Source organism: Balaenoptera physalus (genome assembly GCF_965194825.1).
Source record: "Balaenoptera physalus genome assembly, chromosome: 6".
NCBI classification, from domain to species: domain Eukaryota; kingdom Metazoa; phylum Chordata; class Mammalia; order Artiodactyla; family Balaenopteridae; genus Balaenoptera; species Balaenoptera physalus.
The window spans coordinates 8,023,640-8,037,897 of NC_138885.1; the positions used below are offsets into that span (position 1 = coordinate 8,023,640).

General features: G+C 66.2%; 1 protein-coding gene across 19 annotated transcripts in view; it reads left to right on the forward strand.

Moving 5' to 3' along the window:
- Window positions 1-12,919, forward strand: part of BIN1 (bridging integrator 1) — a 58,723-nt gene extending 45,804 nt beyond the window's left edge. For 2 of the 19 annotated variants that reach the window (XM_082465877.1, XM_082465890.1), the window contains 10 exons: window positions 1,020-1,091; window positions 2,588-2,732; window positions 4,054-4,182; window positions 7,270-7,377; window positions 7,924-7,947; window positions 8,873-8,980; window positions 9,783-9,872; window positions 10,092-10,202; window positions 10,448-10,549; window positions 12,271-12,919. In XM_082465877.1, coding sequence (XP_082322003.1) covers window positions 1,020-1,091; window positions 2,588-2,732; window positions 4,054-4,182; window positions 7,270-7,377; window positions 7,924-7,947; window positions 8,873-8,980; window positions 9,783-9,872; window positions 10,092-10,202; window positions 10,448-10,549; window positions 12,271-12,378 — 997 coding nt within the window. In that variant the 3' untranslated portion in view covers window positions 12,379-12,919. The remainder of the gene's footprint in view (window positions 1-1,019; window positions 1,092-2,587; window positions 2,733-4,053; window positions 4,183-7,269; window positions 7,378-7,923; window positions 7,948-8,872; window positions 8,981-9,782; window positions 9,873-10,091; window positions 10,203-10,447; window positions 10,550-12,270) is intronic. The other 17 variants (XM_082465888.1, XM_082465891.1, XM_082465889.1 and 14 more) reach the window with 12 other exon arrangements.
- The last annotated feature ends 1,339 nt before the right edge of the window (window positions 12,920-14,258 follow it).

The following is a 14,258-nucleotide window of genomic DNA, read 5'->3' on the forward strand; positions in this document are numbered from 1 at the left end:
CCCGGGCAGGGCAGGGCAGGCGGGTGGCAGAGCTCCTGTGGCTGGACCCCGGGCAGGGCGGGCGGGCGGGTGGCCAGCGCTCCTGTGGCTGGACCCCGGGCAGGGCAGGGCGGGCGGGTGGCAGAGCCCCTGTGGCTGGACCCCGGGCAGGGCAGGGCGGGCGGGTGGCAGAGCCCCTGTGGCTGGACCCCGGGCAGGGCGGGCGGGCGGGCGGCAGAGCCCCTGTGGCTGGACCCCGGGCAGCGCGGGCGGGCGGGTGGCAGAGCTCCTGTGGCTGGACCCCGGGCAGGGCAGGGCGGGCGGGTGGCAGAGCTCCTGTGGCTGGACCCCGGGCAGCGCGGGTGGGTGGGTGGCAGAGCTCCTGTGGCTGGACCCCAGGCAGGGCAGGGCGGGTGGCAGAGCTCCTGTGGCTGGACCCCGGGCAGGGCGGGCGGGCGGGTGGCAGAGCTCCTGTGGCTGGACCCCGGGCAGGGCAGGAGGGTGGCAGAGCTCCTGTGGCTGGACCCCGGGCAGGGCGGGCGGGCGGGTGGCAGAGCTCCTGTGGCTGGACCCCGGGCAGGGCGGGCGGGCGGGTGGCAGAGCTCCTGTGGCTGGACCCCGGGCAGCGCGGGCGGGCGGGTGGCAGAGCTCCTGTGGCTGGACCCCGGGCAGGGCGGGCGGGTGGCAGAGCTCCTGTGGCTGGACCCCGGGCAGGGCGGGCGGGCGGGTGGCCAGCGCTCCTGTGGCTGGACCCCGGGCAGGGCGGGCGGGCGGGTGGCCAGCGCTGTCCCGACCTGAGCCTCTTGCTGCTCGCCGGGTCCTGCTTCAGGGCAGCGTCCTCTTCTGCTTGCTCTGTGGGCACCACCTCAGGGTGCCCGGCAGGACGCGGAGGCCAGCGGGGGCCGTGGGCAGGACTGGGCCCTCTTCCCGGCCTCCGGGAGTTAGGAGGGCTTCTGCCCTTAGCCCTCCTCTGAGCAGAGGGGCGGCCGATGAGGGAAGAGAACAGGCCGGGCCCACATCTGCATTTCCCCCAAATGAAGGCCTCCGCGTCCCGCCCGTCCCCACAGAAAGAAAACTAAACTGTTCTCCCGGCTGCGCAGAAAGAAGAACAGGTACCGGCAGTGAGTGCTGTGTGGGGGGGCCCTCGGAGGCCAGCACCCCGGCCCCTGTGCATGCGCCTGGCCCTGCCGAGGGCGCCACTAACCCCTAACTCGCCTTCCTGTGTGCGGTGTGCGTATTGGGGGGCAGAGGGCAGAGGGGTGTCGGTGGGAACGGGGGGCGGGCAGACCGCCTTCGCACGTTCCTCCTGGGCTGCGGCCCGACCAGGAGTGGAGGCTGCAGCCAGAAGGGAGGCCCGGGAGGCTCAGGGAGAGGGCTGCTGCAGCTCCGCGGCTTGTAGGAGTTCTGTGTGTGTGTGCGTGTGTACATATACTGGATGTATGTGTATTCTTTAAGGAGGCAAAGACGTTCCCATAAAACACATTCAGTAAAGGTGAGAAGGAACCAGCGAGTCTCCCACGCCTCTGTGCCATTGTCTGGCCCCCTGTCATGCTCGGGCAGGTGATGGGGTCACTAGTTTCTGTCTGTCCTTCTAGACCTGCCCGGTCCAACACAGTGGCCGCCTGCCTCATGTGTCTGATGGACACTGGAAATGTAGCCAGTGTGACTGAGGAGCTGAATTTTTAATTTGTTTAATTTAAACAGCCACCTGTAGCTGGTGGCTGGTCTCGGTCAGCACTGTTCTAGAGTTTCTTTAGGCAAGTACAACATAGATTTTTATTTTGCACCCAGTAGCGGGCCGTGCACACCGTTTGTCCTTGTTGGTACTGAGACTCGACTTGGGGGTCTCACCCTCTCGTCCCCGCTGTGAAGACCCCCCCACCTCTATTTACCCCCTCTGCCCGTTGCCTCTGCCAGTTGCCCAGGTTCCCCGGGAGGACCCGTGGGAGCAAAGGCTCGGGGCCCGGGGAGCGGGGCTGGCTGTGTGCTGGCATGAGGGGTGGACGGCAGGCAAGCCGGCCTGGAGGCCCGTGGGCTCAGGCTGAGGAGCGGGGCCGCCCTGAGCGCAGAGGCTGCTGCCTGACACGTGGGGTGAGACTCACTTTGCCTCTAGGACGTGTGGCTTTCTCCTGCTGTGGGGCTCGGTGCCCCTGCACGTGGTGGAGGCCTGAGGGAGGCTGGCTGGCCCCTGGTGGCAGCTCCCGGGTCCCGCCCTGCTCCCCGTCGGGGCCCGCAGACCTCAGCTCCGGGTGTGGTTGTCACTGTGTCCAGGGCAGGCCCTGCTGCGGACACCTGCCCGTTCCCAGTGCTCACGCCTGTGTCGCCTCGTTTCCACCCATCCTCCTGCACACGAACGTGCAGTTTCACACGTGGGTGCACGGGGACCCACACTTGTGCACATGTGGGCGTCATGTTTTTCCAGTGAGTCTGGACACACATATGCACCCTCAGTTTCCCAGGATCTACGTGAACACACAACGTGCAAGCACATTTTCACACACGGGTCCCCAGGGCATTGGCACGTGCACACACCCTGTCACACGCACACTCCTTCCTGGACGCCGCGGCCTCCCTCCATCCGGGCCCCTCTCTTGTCTCGCCTCTGCAGTGACAACGCCCCTGCGAAAGGGAACAAGAGCCCCTCTCCGCCTGATGGCTCCCCTGCCGCCACCCCCGAGATCAGAGTCAACCACGAGCCCGAGCCGGCTGGTGCGGCCACCCCCGGGGCCGCCCTCCCCAAATCCCCGTCTCAGGTAGGCACATGTCTCGGTGGCCTGTCCCCTCCCTTGCTTCCTCTGCCTCTTGCTCTGCCGCCGTTCCCCTCCTTCCCCGTCCCCTATCCCTGCCGGCCCTGGCTCCCCTCCGTGGCCCCGGCCCCTGCCAGGGTCACAGGGGCATCTGTGACCGTCTGTCTCCTCCTTAAGTGTCCCCCCCACCCCCACCTGCTGTAGCGTCCCCGTCTCTCCTCTCCCCTGGCCTTTGGGCTGCTTGACCTTCTCCATCTTCCTTTCCTCCCGAGACACAGTCTCCAGGGCCCTCAGCCCCCGGAGCATCCAGATCTGCGCAGGTGGCTGCCTCCCCCTCTTCCTTGCCTTCTTCCTTGCGGGGGGCCATGCGGGACCCTGAAAGGGGCATCGAGAGGAGGGGCTCAGTGAGGGGAGAGGGAGGGGGAAGCCCGCTCCCCCCGCCAGTTTTCTCCAGGTTTCTGCAGCGTCCCCGGGAGCTGCAAAGGGAGAAAGGAGGGGTGGGGTCCACCAGGCAGGACCATCTGAGCCCTGCTAGGCTGTCCCCTGGCCCTTCGGCTCCTGGCCAAAGCTCTCCCGGTTGTGGGCCCGCTCGACAGCTGATTAGGAGAGCGACGCTAAGAGGGTGTTGAGAGCCTGCACTTAACTCGAGCGCTTGCTCTGGGCCGGACCCTGCGCCAGCCTTTCTGTATTTTCATTCATCGTCCTCACAACCAGCCTGTAAGGCAGATGCTGTTATCACCCCAACTTGACAAGCGATGAAACCCAGGCTTGGGCCGGGGGGGATGACTTGCTGAGGTCCCCGAGTGGGCAGGTGTGTGGCCCTCTGCGGGGCCCTGGCTGTGTGCTGGCCTCCGGGGTGATGGCCAGAGGCTGGGCTGCAGCTCCTCCAGGGGTTGGGGTGGGCAGAGGGCCTGGGCGTGCAGGAGCGGAGGCAGGGGGCTGGACGCCCGGCTCTCTCTCAGCTCCTGTTTCTCTCCCCCCAGGGCGGTGAGAGCCAGACCCTCCGATGGCAGCCCCTGGCGGCCCTGCAGGCCCTTCTTTCCTTCTTTTCTGTCCTGTTCTCTCCTCTTCTCTCTTCTTTCGCTCCCTCGCCCTCCGCCCTTCCCTCTCTCTGTACAGGGTTTCCGACCGCCTGCTTCGGCCCCTCCCGGGGGCCCCTGTGGTCTCGGTGTCCGTATCTTGGGGAACAGTGGCTCTCCTTGTTGCGTCCTCCTCAGTGGCCGGGTGGGACCGTGGCCGGGGGTGTGACTAACGTGGCTTTGTCTCTGTCTGTCTCCCCGACCCCCGTGCTCTGCTGTGCGGCCCCCCGCCTGCTGCTGACCCCCAGCTCCGGAAAGGCCCACCAGTCCCTCCGCCTCCCAAACACACCCCGTCCAAGGAGGTCAAGCAGGAGCAGATCCTCAGCCTGTTTGAGGACACGTTTGTCCCTGAGATCAGCGTGACCACCCCCTCCCAGGTCAGCCGCGGCCACCGCGGCCCAGCTCTCTCTCCCTTCTCTCGCTCTTTCAGGGTGTGCATGGCCTTCCCCCCTCTCCCACCCCCCGGTGCCTCTGCCTCAGGAGCAGGAGTCTGGCTGCAGGGGTCGGCTCTGGGCCTCTCTCTCGCACATCCCTCCCTCCCTCCCTCCACCCGTCATCCCTCATCTCTGAGCACGTGGCCAGACGTAGGGACATGGGCAAACAGTCCTAGTAGAGACTGTCGGCTCCACAGTGGCCTCTCCGTTCCATTGATGCTGTGGCCAAAAGGGGCAGGGAGCACGGAGGACCTGGGCCAATCAGGGAAGGCTTCCTGGAGCAGGTGACGTTTGCCTACCAGCAGACACAGTACGTTAGCCAGAGGTGGCAGCGTGCGTGTAGGTCAGGACGGGTGAGGGACAGGCTCAGGAACTGCCGGGAGTTCCGTGCGCGTCAGGAGAGCGCTGCTTGGGCGGCGGCGAGGAGGTGATTCGCAGGGTTGGGAACACCTGCAAGGCGCTGAGACTTTAGCTCCCAGAGCTGCTGACCCCACTTGGAGCCGGGGCTGTGGCTGGGCCGCAGAGCCCGGCTCCTGCTGTCCATGCCCTAGGAGGCACGTAATGCCCATCCCCAGGGGGACGGAGAGAGGGCGGAGCAGGGGAGGTCACTGTGGTGGCAGGGGGGTGGGCCGCACATGGTCGGGTCGGCTCACAGAGGCCGCAGTGCGCCGACCACTCCAAGCCTGGCCTCCGGGCCTCACAGCCGGGCTGCCCTGTCCCCGCCGGGCCTCGCCATTCGTGCAGGCTGGCTAGTCCCAGGCTGTGCTGGGCCCACGTTGCAGCGCTGCTGTGGGCTTGTCCTGCCCGGGCCTCTGGGTTCTGCCTTGTGCAGGCTCCTTTGCACAAGCTCAGAGGCCTGGAGGGAGGGGCAGGGCTGGGGGGTGGCACGTCGGGGGAGAGGCAGTTAGGAGCGGACCGTGCTCTCCGCGATGAGGGACCGTGGGGTGAGCGGGCTTCAAGCCCCCATGGGAGGACTTTGGGTCGGAACTAGGGACTTTCAGTGCAGGGCGGCTGGGGGAGGGCAGGGGTTGCCCTGCTTCGGGGGACCCGGGAGGGAGCCTTTGTGGAGAGCCGGCTGAGGCTGGCCCCGGGCACTCCCGGGGCCTCGGGGAACCGCGGCCTCAGGGCAGCTTGTGGCTGGGACGCTTGCTTGCCGCCTGGAGCCTGCCTCCGCCTCGGGGTGCACGCGAGGGCTAGCAGACACTGCGCAGGGAGTGGAGCCGGCCGCTGACCTACCGGGCCTGGTTCGGTTTTCAGCCCCCTCTGGGAGGGGTTGTCCCCACTTCCCAGGTGAGGAATTGAGGGCCTCACCTGCAGCCAGGCCGCCCGCTGAGCGTGGCCCTCGCCGTGCTCCCTGCATGCCTCCCCTCCGTCCTTCCGCCCACTCCCCGGAGCTGGGGCCCCGCCCAGCGGGGTTGGAGAGCGCTGGCCGGGGGTGCTTTGCACGGGGCTGGGGTGGGCTGGGGTGGGCCGGTCCCCCCAGGATGCTGTGCCGCCAGCGCTGCTCTGCTGGGCTGTGGTGAGTAGCCTGCGTGCCGCCCCCGAGGCCGGTTCCGGGCCTGTGCGGGGGGAGGCTGGCCTGCTGGGAGGTGAGCAGAGAGTGCGCGGTCTGCCCTTGGCCTGGTGACCCTGTCCCCTTGGAGTCTGGTGGGGCGGTGGCTGCCTGGGCCTGGCTGGCTTCTTAGAGGGGTGGGTGGTGGGGCCACGAGGGGCAGAGAAATGCTGCCTGCAGCCGGTGAGGGCACCCAGGAGCCAGCCTGCGCGGCCTCCCGGACACTCGCTCCTCTAGAGGTGGCAGTGACCTTCCTCCCAGGCTCGTTGGACAGGGCTTGATCTGAAGGAGAGTCCGTGGCTGGGGATGAGCGTGGGGCGGGAGGGAGTCCCCTGAGCTTGGGCCTGGGCCCTCTGCGCTCTGCGCCTTATCCCCTGAGCTGTGCGCTGGCGGCACCAGCCCTTCTCAGCACTGCGGGTCTTGGGTCTCCCCGCACAGGCCGCAGCTCAGCTGGGAAGGACCCCCCCCGGGGGACCCCTGCCCACGCTTCCAGGTCTCGGGTCCTTCTAAATGGAGGACCTCAGGTGCCTCGGGCTGGAGGGCGTGTCCCGTCAGTTCTGGGCCCCATCAGGGGGCGGGGAGGAGAGCTGGCTGGCCCAGGCTTGCGGGGCTGCGGCCCTCCCAGCCCTGCCTGAGGGGAGGACCCTGGGCCGAGCCAGGGCAGGCATAGCCGTCCCTGTCCCCAGGGAAGCCCCTTGTGTGAGACGGGGCCACAGGTGAGCAAGCCCTCCTCCTAGGAAGGCAGCGTGTCCGCTGGGCACTGGTGCCAGGCGGCTTGTCCTCCAGGGTGGCTCTGGGAAAGACCCTTTTCTTCCATGATCGCCTGGCCCAGCTTACTGAGGGGCTGGCTTCTCACAGTGTGGACGGGGCCACTGCGGCCCATCTCCTGGGGCCATTCCTGCTACATGCACATCCCTGGGCTGCACTCAGCCCCGCTGAATGGGAAACTTGGGGGGGCTGGGGAGGGACGTGCAGTGTGAACACGGGTGCTCAGGTGTTGGGGACCCCCCCCCCGTTATGACGGGGCTCCTGGGCTCTGTGTGCTGGCTCGGCCCTGAGCTGGCTGGGGGTGGGTGTCACCACAGGACTGCCTGTCAGTCTGCGGCAGCAAGGGGAGGCCTGTACCCGTCCAGGGGCCCTCCGAGCCGGGGGACTGAGTGTGGTCTTGTCCAGCCCGGGCCGTGGCCTGGGCTGCTGCCGGCGGGCGCAGGCACTGGGAGGCCTCGTCGGCCTGCAGGATGGGGCAGACGCGAGACAGCTGGGGGCTCGGCCTTGGCCTGGCGGGTGGCTGCCTGGGGGCCGGTGGCCGAGCCGGCCCCACGTGTGTCCTTGTGTGGGTGGAGCCTGTGCCGGGGGTGAGGTGTGGGTCGTGCCCTTGTGTTGGTGGGCGTGTCTGGGAGCGGAGCCTGCTGTGCCGCCCTGGCCGAGTGCTCGCAGCCTGTCACTAACTGCCTTCCTTCTCTGCCGCTGTTGCCAAGTTTGAGGCCCCGGGGCCTTTCTCGGAGCAGGCCAGTCTGCTGGACCTGGACTTTGACCCCCTCCCACCTGTGGCAAGCCCTGTGAAGGCGCCCACGCCCTCTGGTCAGGTTGGTGTGAGCCCACCACTGCCCGCGGGCCCACCGGCCTCTGGGCACCGGGGCCTGGGTTCATGTCTGCCCACCGGCCATGTGGGCTCATCTAGGCCCAGGCCTTTGGGGGTCCTGGGGTCACCAGGCTCTCCTCCCACTCACTGCCCTTCCCCTGGAGCCCTGGCCCCCAGCTCTTGTCACCTCCGCTGGTCCTGACCATGGGGAAGGGAAGAGGGCAGACACAGGTCAGCAAGAGGACCCTCAGGAGCAGGTCAGCCGAGCACTCACCTGGCAACTTACACGGTCCATCTCAGCATCCTGCTGCCCCTCTCCTGGCGGCAGCCCCGGGTTTGGGCACTCCCTGGCCTGGGGGTCTCAGTAGCCTGGAAGGTGTCCAGGACTCGGTGCTCTGGAGACCGCAGAGCCCGGCTCTGTTCTGCCCTGTGCCTGCTGGGCTCGAGGGCCCTGTGATGGGTGCGGGGTGGGGGTCCCTGGGGACTGCTTGCCTGCCGCCGTCTCTAACCTCCGTGCTAACTCTGTCCTTCTCCCCTCTGCTGTGCTCAGTCAATTCCGTGGGACCTCTGGGAGGTAAGCTGTGTTTGCTCTGTGCCCACCCCGCCTCATCCTGCACCTGGCTGGTTCACAGGTGCACACGCACACGCACGCTTGGCCGTGCCCACGCGCATAGGGAGCTGCCGCGCCTCCAGCTGTTCTGTTCCCCCCCCCTGCTCCCCTCCCCCGTGGAGACACTGGGCCTTCAGCCAGGCCCTGTGGGAAAGGGCTCCTCAGCTTAGCCTCTGAAGAGTCCCCCGTGGTGCAGCCCAGTTGTCAGGGCCTGTGAGTGGCGTAGACAGTGACCAACTGGTCCCCGAGGGTGGGTGGGGTGTTCCCATGCTGGGCCAAGGCCTGCTGGGTAGGGGGGCCTTGGGATGGAGGGTCCTTACCCCCGAGGAGCGTTCTGTCAGCAGGGGCCCCGCAGGGCAGTGGCACCAGGGAGCTGCTGGAACAGAGGAGGGGGGAGAGATGATTCGAGAAACAGGACAGAAAGAGTGAGGCCAGACGCCTGCCCGACAGGTGCTGTCATCACCTGGTGGCTCAGACATCCACGTCCTCAGGGAGGACACGGGACACCCCACAGCTGGTGATGCAGCTCCCGCAGGAGCAGGAGGGGCTGGCGAGAAAGAGCCCGCAGCCCAGGCTCTGGGGCTCGCAAGCTCCAGGGTATTTCACTGGAGGAGGCCAGAGAGAGCCTGGCGCAGGCAGGCAGAGCCTCCCCCCAGCCACGTGCTGAGCTGCGTGTGGCACATTCGCACTTTCCTGTCCCCTGGGCAGTGGTGGGAGGAGGTGTCCCCCCGGGGAGTCTCTGTCTGTGCCCCGTGGGGCTCCGGCCAGGCTGCAGGCGCCCATCTGCTCCTGTGGGCCCACGCTGGGCTGCTCACGGCCTTCTTCTCTTGTCTCCCCACCCCCATCCCCCGCCCCTCCCACCCTGTTCCCCCTGGTGGCCCATCACTAGCCCACAGAGAGTCCAGCTGGCAGCCTGCCTTCCAGGGAGCCCAGCGCTGCCGAGGGCACCTTTGCCGTGGCCTGGCCCAGCCAGACGGCCGAGCCGGGGCCTGCCCAAGTAAGTGCCCCCGCCAGCCCCTCACCCGCCCCCGGCCTCTGGGGGTGTAGCATGGAGGAAGAGCCCGGAGGAGGGGGCACAGGACGGACAAGGCCACCGTGGGACTGAGGGTGAGGCTAGGGCCCTGAGCCAGGAGGCCCCGGGGCAGGGCTTGTCTGTCACTCGTGCTGGGGTGGCTCAGGTCAGGTCAGCCCCTCACCCGCTCGCCAACCCCCCACCCCAGCTTCCCAGCTCAGGCCTCCCACGGTGGGAGGGAGGCATGTCTCGAGCACCTCCAGGTCCATGGTGGGCACTCTCCAGAATTCTCCTTTAACCTTCAGTCTGACCTAGACATTTCCTCCTCCGACAGATGAGGAGGTGGGGGCCAGGAGGGCTGAGTGATTGCTCCCAGAGCTCAGAAGTGGCTGAGTTTCAGTGCGGGCCCAGCGCAGCCTGACTGCGGCCGGGCAGCGTCCGAGGTGCCCTGCCTGGGCCCTGGCCATGGGAGCCACCTGTGAGGGGCCAGCGGGGCCAGGCGGGTGGGAGGAAGCCGAGGCTTGGCCTAGGGCTTGGGCTTAGAGGGCAGGGCCTGTGAGGGAGGCTCAGGGGTGGCACCCAGGGGCCTGCGCTGGGCTTCTCAGCAGTACGTCACTCGGGGTCCGTGTGTCTGCCAGCACCTTCTCCAGCCGCTTCCGTGCCCGGAGCCTTTCTTTGAGGGGCTCCCTGTACCAGGCAGAGGCACTGGCTCTCCGTGGCCCCTCTCCTTGTCCTGGTCTCAGCGCCCCATCCTGTGTCTGACCCAATGCCCGCATTTATGTTGCAGCCAGCAGAGGCCTCGGAGGTGGCGTGTGGGACCCACCCTGCGGCTGGAGCCCAGGAGCCCGGGGAGACAGCAGCAAGTGAAGCAGCCTCCGTAAGATGACAGGGACCAAGGCCCTGGCTTTTCTCCCCGCCGCCCGCGGCTCCCTAGCCCCATGTCTTGTTCTGTGCTGGTCCAGGTCATGGTTCTTGGTGAGGAACCTGGAAGCAGGCTGGTCTGGCATTGGGCACAGACACCCCCTTCTCTGCCCGCGCGGCCCCGCCCTCCGGGACCCACTCCCCGCCCTCGCTAACCTGCGCCCCCTCCCCCCAGAGCTCTCTCCCCGCGGTGGTGGTGGAGACCTTTTCGGCAACTGTGAACGGCACGGTGGAGGGCGGCAGCGGGGCAGGGCGCCTGGACCTGCCCCCGGGGTTCATGTTCAAGGTGAGCCTGGCCTGCTGACCCGCAGCCTCCGGCTGCCTCCATGGGGCGGGGAGGACACTGGGCCCGAGGCTACGTGGGGGGCCCAAAGCCGTCCCTCCCCGACTACTCGTCCTCTGCTCCCCGATCCGCGAGGTGGCGTCCGAGCCCCGCTCCTGCTGCTTTCACCTTCTCCCGGCGCCCACGGGGCTGCAGGTGGGACAAAGGCTGCCGAGGAAAGGGGTGTCAGCTCTCCCCACCCTCTGCAGGTGCAGGCCCAGCACGACTACACGGCCACGGACACGGACGAGCTGCAGCTCAAAGCTGGGGACGTGGTGCTGGTCATCCCCTTCCAGAACCCGGAGGAGCAGGTGAGGCCCGGTGCAGGGAGGCGGCGCGGCCAGCAGGGGGCAGCAGAGCCACGCCAGCGGACCCGCCGCCTCTCCCCACGGCCGCGCCCTTGCTTCCGCCTCCCTTCCCTGCAGCCGGCACAGTTCCCCTTTGCTGCTCTCACCCTGTCTGCCCCCCCTCAGTCTCTCACTTCCTGCTTCTTGCTTCCTCCTTTCCTCAGCCTCTGTCTGCCTTTCTCTCGATCCTCTGCATCCTAGTTCCTTTGGCCGCTTCTCCCTTCCAGGCCCCCCAACCCGGGCCCCCCTCCTCCAGGACCGCATCCCAGGCTGCCCCTTCATGGACCACACCCCCCCACCCGCCGCTCTGCAGCCTCCTGTTGGCCCCAGGTGCCACCCTGCAGGCGGGCCCCGCCCTGTCCACAAGGGCACGCGCCTCCCTGCCCACGTGACGGACCCCGGAGTCCACAGCCCTGCCCCCAGCTGGCCCGCACCCTGATGCCTCGCAGACCCTTCCCCTGCTGTGGCCTCTCCTTGTTGTGAAGGTCCTCAGAGTGGGCTTTGCTGAGCCCTGCGGGGGCGCAGAGTGGGGCAGAACTGCCTCCTCCCCCCGCCCCAGGTCCGGACGGGCTGCTTTATTCAGGTCGCTGTGGCCCCTCAGCAGGAGCCCCTGTTTGTGGGGTGCTGGTGGTCCAGTGGGGCTGCCCACATGGGTATCCAGGTGGCAGCCACAGTGCAGAGGGGACCTATGGGACTCCAGTCCGTTCAGTCACCAACATGTCCCTGTGGTGTAATTGTCAGAGTGGCCGAGGGTGGGAGGAGGGCTGGATTTGGGGTGAGGCCAACCTGGCTGGGGCATCCTGGGCTGGGACTTGAGGACACTAGGTACTTACTGAGGCCACCGTGGGCTGGGAGGTTTGAGTAACAAGGATTTCCTGGGCCTGGCGCTGAATCAGCCCGTTTTCCTAAAGCCCCAGGTCTCCGCCGATCTCCCCGGTGGGCCAGCCCTGGGCTAGGTGGGGTTTTCAGGAGCAGACCCCTGGCCTCCCAGCCCACAGTGGGAGCCATCTGGGGTGGGTGGAAGTGGCTCAGGTAGGACACACACAGGGTCTAGGACAAGGCAGGTAATCCTGCAGGTGGGTCCCAGGCATAGCGCCGCTGCAGGGGCAGCAATGGCAGGGTGTGTGTGGTCACTGCAGGCCCAGGGGTCAGGGCTTGTCACGGCTTGGGTAGATGATCCCTGTGAGGGGTCAGTATTAAAGCAAAGGTCAGGTTCGACCTGGAGGGCTTGGTGGGATGGCCTCAGGTCCCTCTAGAAGCTTTCAAGTGGTCAGTGCTCAGCAGAACTTTCTGGCATTGTTTGTGGAAGGCCGGAAGAACAGTTGATGTCCTCCTCGGTGATGTGGCCTCTGTGGGCACCAGCTGGTGGGAAGCTCTCTGGTGGGGGACTGAAGGAGTCGTTTAGAGGCGTTTGGACCAGTGCGGCAGTCAGGCTGCCTTCCCGCGGTGAGGAGGACTCACCAAACAATAAAGAGTTAAATGCACCTCGTGCAGGGAGGGATGGCTCCTGGGGTGCGGGCCCGGTTTGGGTCTCAAGAGAAGAGCAGGGAGTGCTGCCTGGAGGAGGCGTCCTTTAAGGCGGGTGTGCCGGTCTAGAGGAAATGAGCGGCCAGAAGGAGGGCTTGCCCTGTCGGGAGGGACGCCGTCCTCCCCCAGCCGCATGCAACGCGCTGGCTTCCCCCCAGGATGAAGGCTGGCTCATGGGCGTGAAGGAGAGCGACTGGATCCTGCACAAGGAACTGGAGAAGTGCCGGGGCGTCTTCCCCGAGAACTTCACCGCGAGGGTGCAGTGAGAGCAGAGCGCCTGGCGGTGCTGCGGACGCGTGAACGGCAGCACCTTGTCCCGAAAAATGTGTGTTTCTTTTTTTTTTTTTTTCCGTTTTTGTTTTTAAACTTTTGAAAAGCAAAGGGAAATTGAGGGGAGAGACCTAAGCCAGGAGGTGTCTTCCCAAAGATGAGGTGGTTTTCCAAAGAGCCTGGTTTCGGCGAGTCCGGCGGAATCGCCAGCGTTCCTGAAGCTGCTGTATCCCCTAGTTGAGTTCCCGGCCGCCTCCCCGCCCGCGCCCGCTGGGTGGCGCCGCTGCCGCCGCCTGGGTGCCCGGCCGCGGGGCGGGGCCTGGGGGCCGCCGCGCACCGCGCTTGCCTGAAGCTTGGGCCGGCCGCCCGGGCCAGGGCCCTCCTTTCCTGGCAGCTGCCGCGGGTGGCGTCCAGCGTCCCCTGAGACCTCGGGCCCAGACACCAGCCTGGCCTGGCCCTGCCCCGCAGACGTCTGTGTGCTGTTTGAAAATAAATCTTAGTGTTCAAAACAAAGTGAAACAAACAAAAATGACAAAAGTACTCAAAGTGTGTGTGTGTGTGTCCCTCCATTTCTGTCTGCTATGCAGTGCAGCCGCGATTATCTGTGTTTTTGTCCTGAGACAGCCCACCCTGCAGGCCCTCTGCCCTGGCCAGCACCCCTGCCCGTGCGTGACCTGCACGTCCTCTGGGGCTCATCTGGGCCCGGGCCCGGCAGGGGCTTCAGCCCTGTCCCGTGATGTTTTCACTGGCTGTTGGTGGGGATGCAGGAGATGGGGGCCAGGTGACGGAAAGGGCAGACAAGGGGCTCAAAAAGCCAGCTCTGTGCCCAGGAGTCTGCTGGGTGCCGCCCTCAGTGACTATTTAGTGCGTGTGAGAACTCGGGGGCGGTACCAGGGCTGCATTGCACAGATGAAGAGTCAGGCTCAAGGGATTTGGGGGGTTTGCTGGTGAGTGCTGGGACAGGGGCGGGAGTAGGGGCAGGGGCTGAACCGGGGCAGTTGGCCCCCAGGCGCGGGAAGGCCTGATGGGCCGGCTCCGCCCCGCTCCCCACCTGCCTCTGTTTCCGGCATCAAGGCCCCCACTACACGCAGCCCGGGTCTCCAGCTCCGTCAGTGGACACGGGCTGCTCTGAGTGGCATGTGGCACATGCAGCAGTGGCCTGGGTCCTTCCTGGGGGCCGCTGGAGTTGTGCACTTGGGCCCAGGGACCAGCCTGGACTTCCAGGTGGCAAGGATTAAATCTCTTATGCAGAAAAAGCAGGTGAAAGGGATGGACATTGGAGTCTTAGCTTTACTTTTGGATATAACTCCTGAGCTTTGTTTCAGGTGGCAGGATTGTCACTGCCGTGGTTCTGCCTTGTCCTGTCGCTGACAGTGTCTGCTCTGTCAACCAAAGTTTCTATGGGCAAGGAAATTATGAGAGTGGGGCACAGGAAGCTGATTTCTATTGCCCCTGCTTCGAAAGCTTCAGCATTTCCGCCCTTTTTCTTCTCCCTCCCTCCCTCCCTTCCAGGTTGACAGGTTAATTCTCTTTCCCAAGGCCACTCAGCTCATTGTTGGTGGAGCCAAGCTTGAAGCCCAGACCAGGCGAGCGCCACTGAGCTTCCAAACCTGGGGTGTGTGTGCCCTGGGGTGTGTGTGCCCTGGGGTGTGTGTGCCCTGGGGGGTGTGGAGGTCTGCAGCCACGGTGCCAACACGAGAGGCTTCACTTTTATTTCGCGATGAGAAATTTAAAGACATTATTCAGGAGAGAGCATTTGCGTTAGGTTTCTCACAAGGTGAGACTCAGAGATGTATCAGCTGGTGGCTGAGCCTCAAGGGGGTCCTGCCCCTTGCAGCTGGGGTGCTTTGGCAGGAAGAGCCCTGCTTTGTGTCGG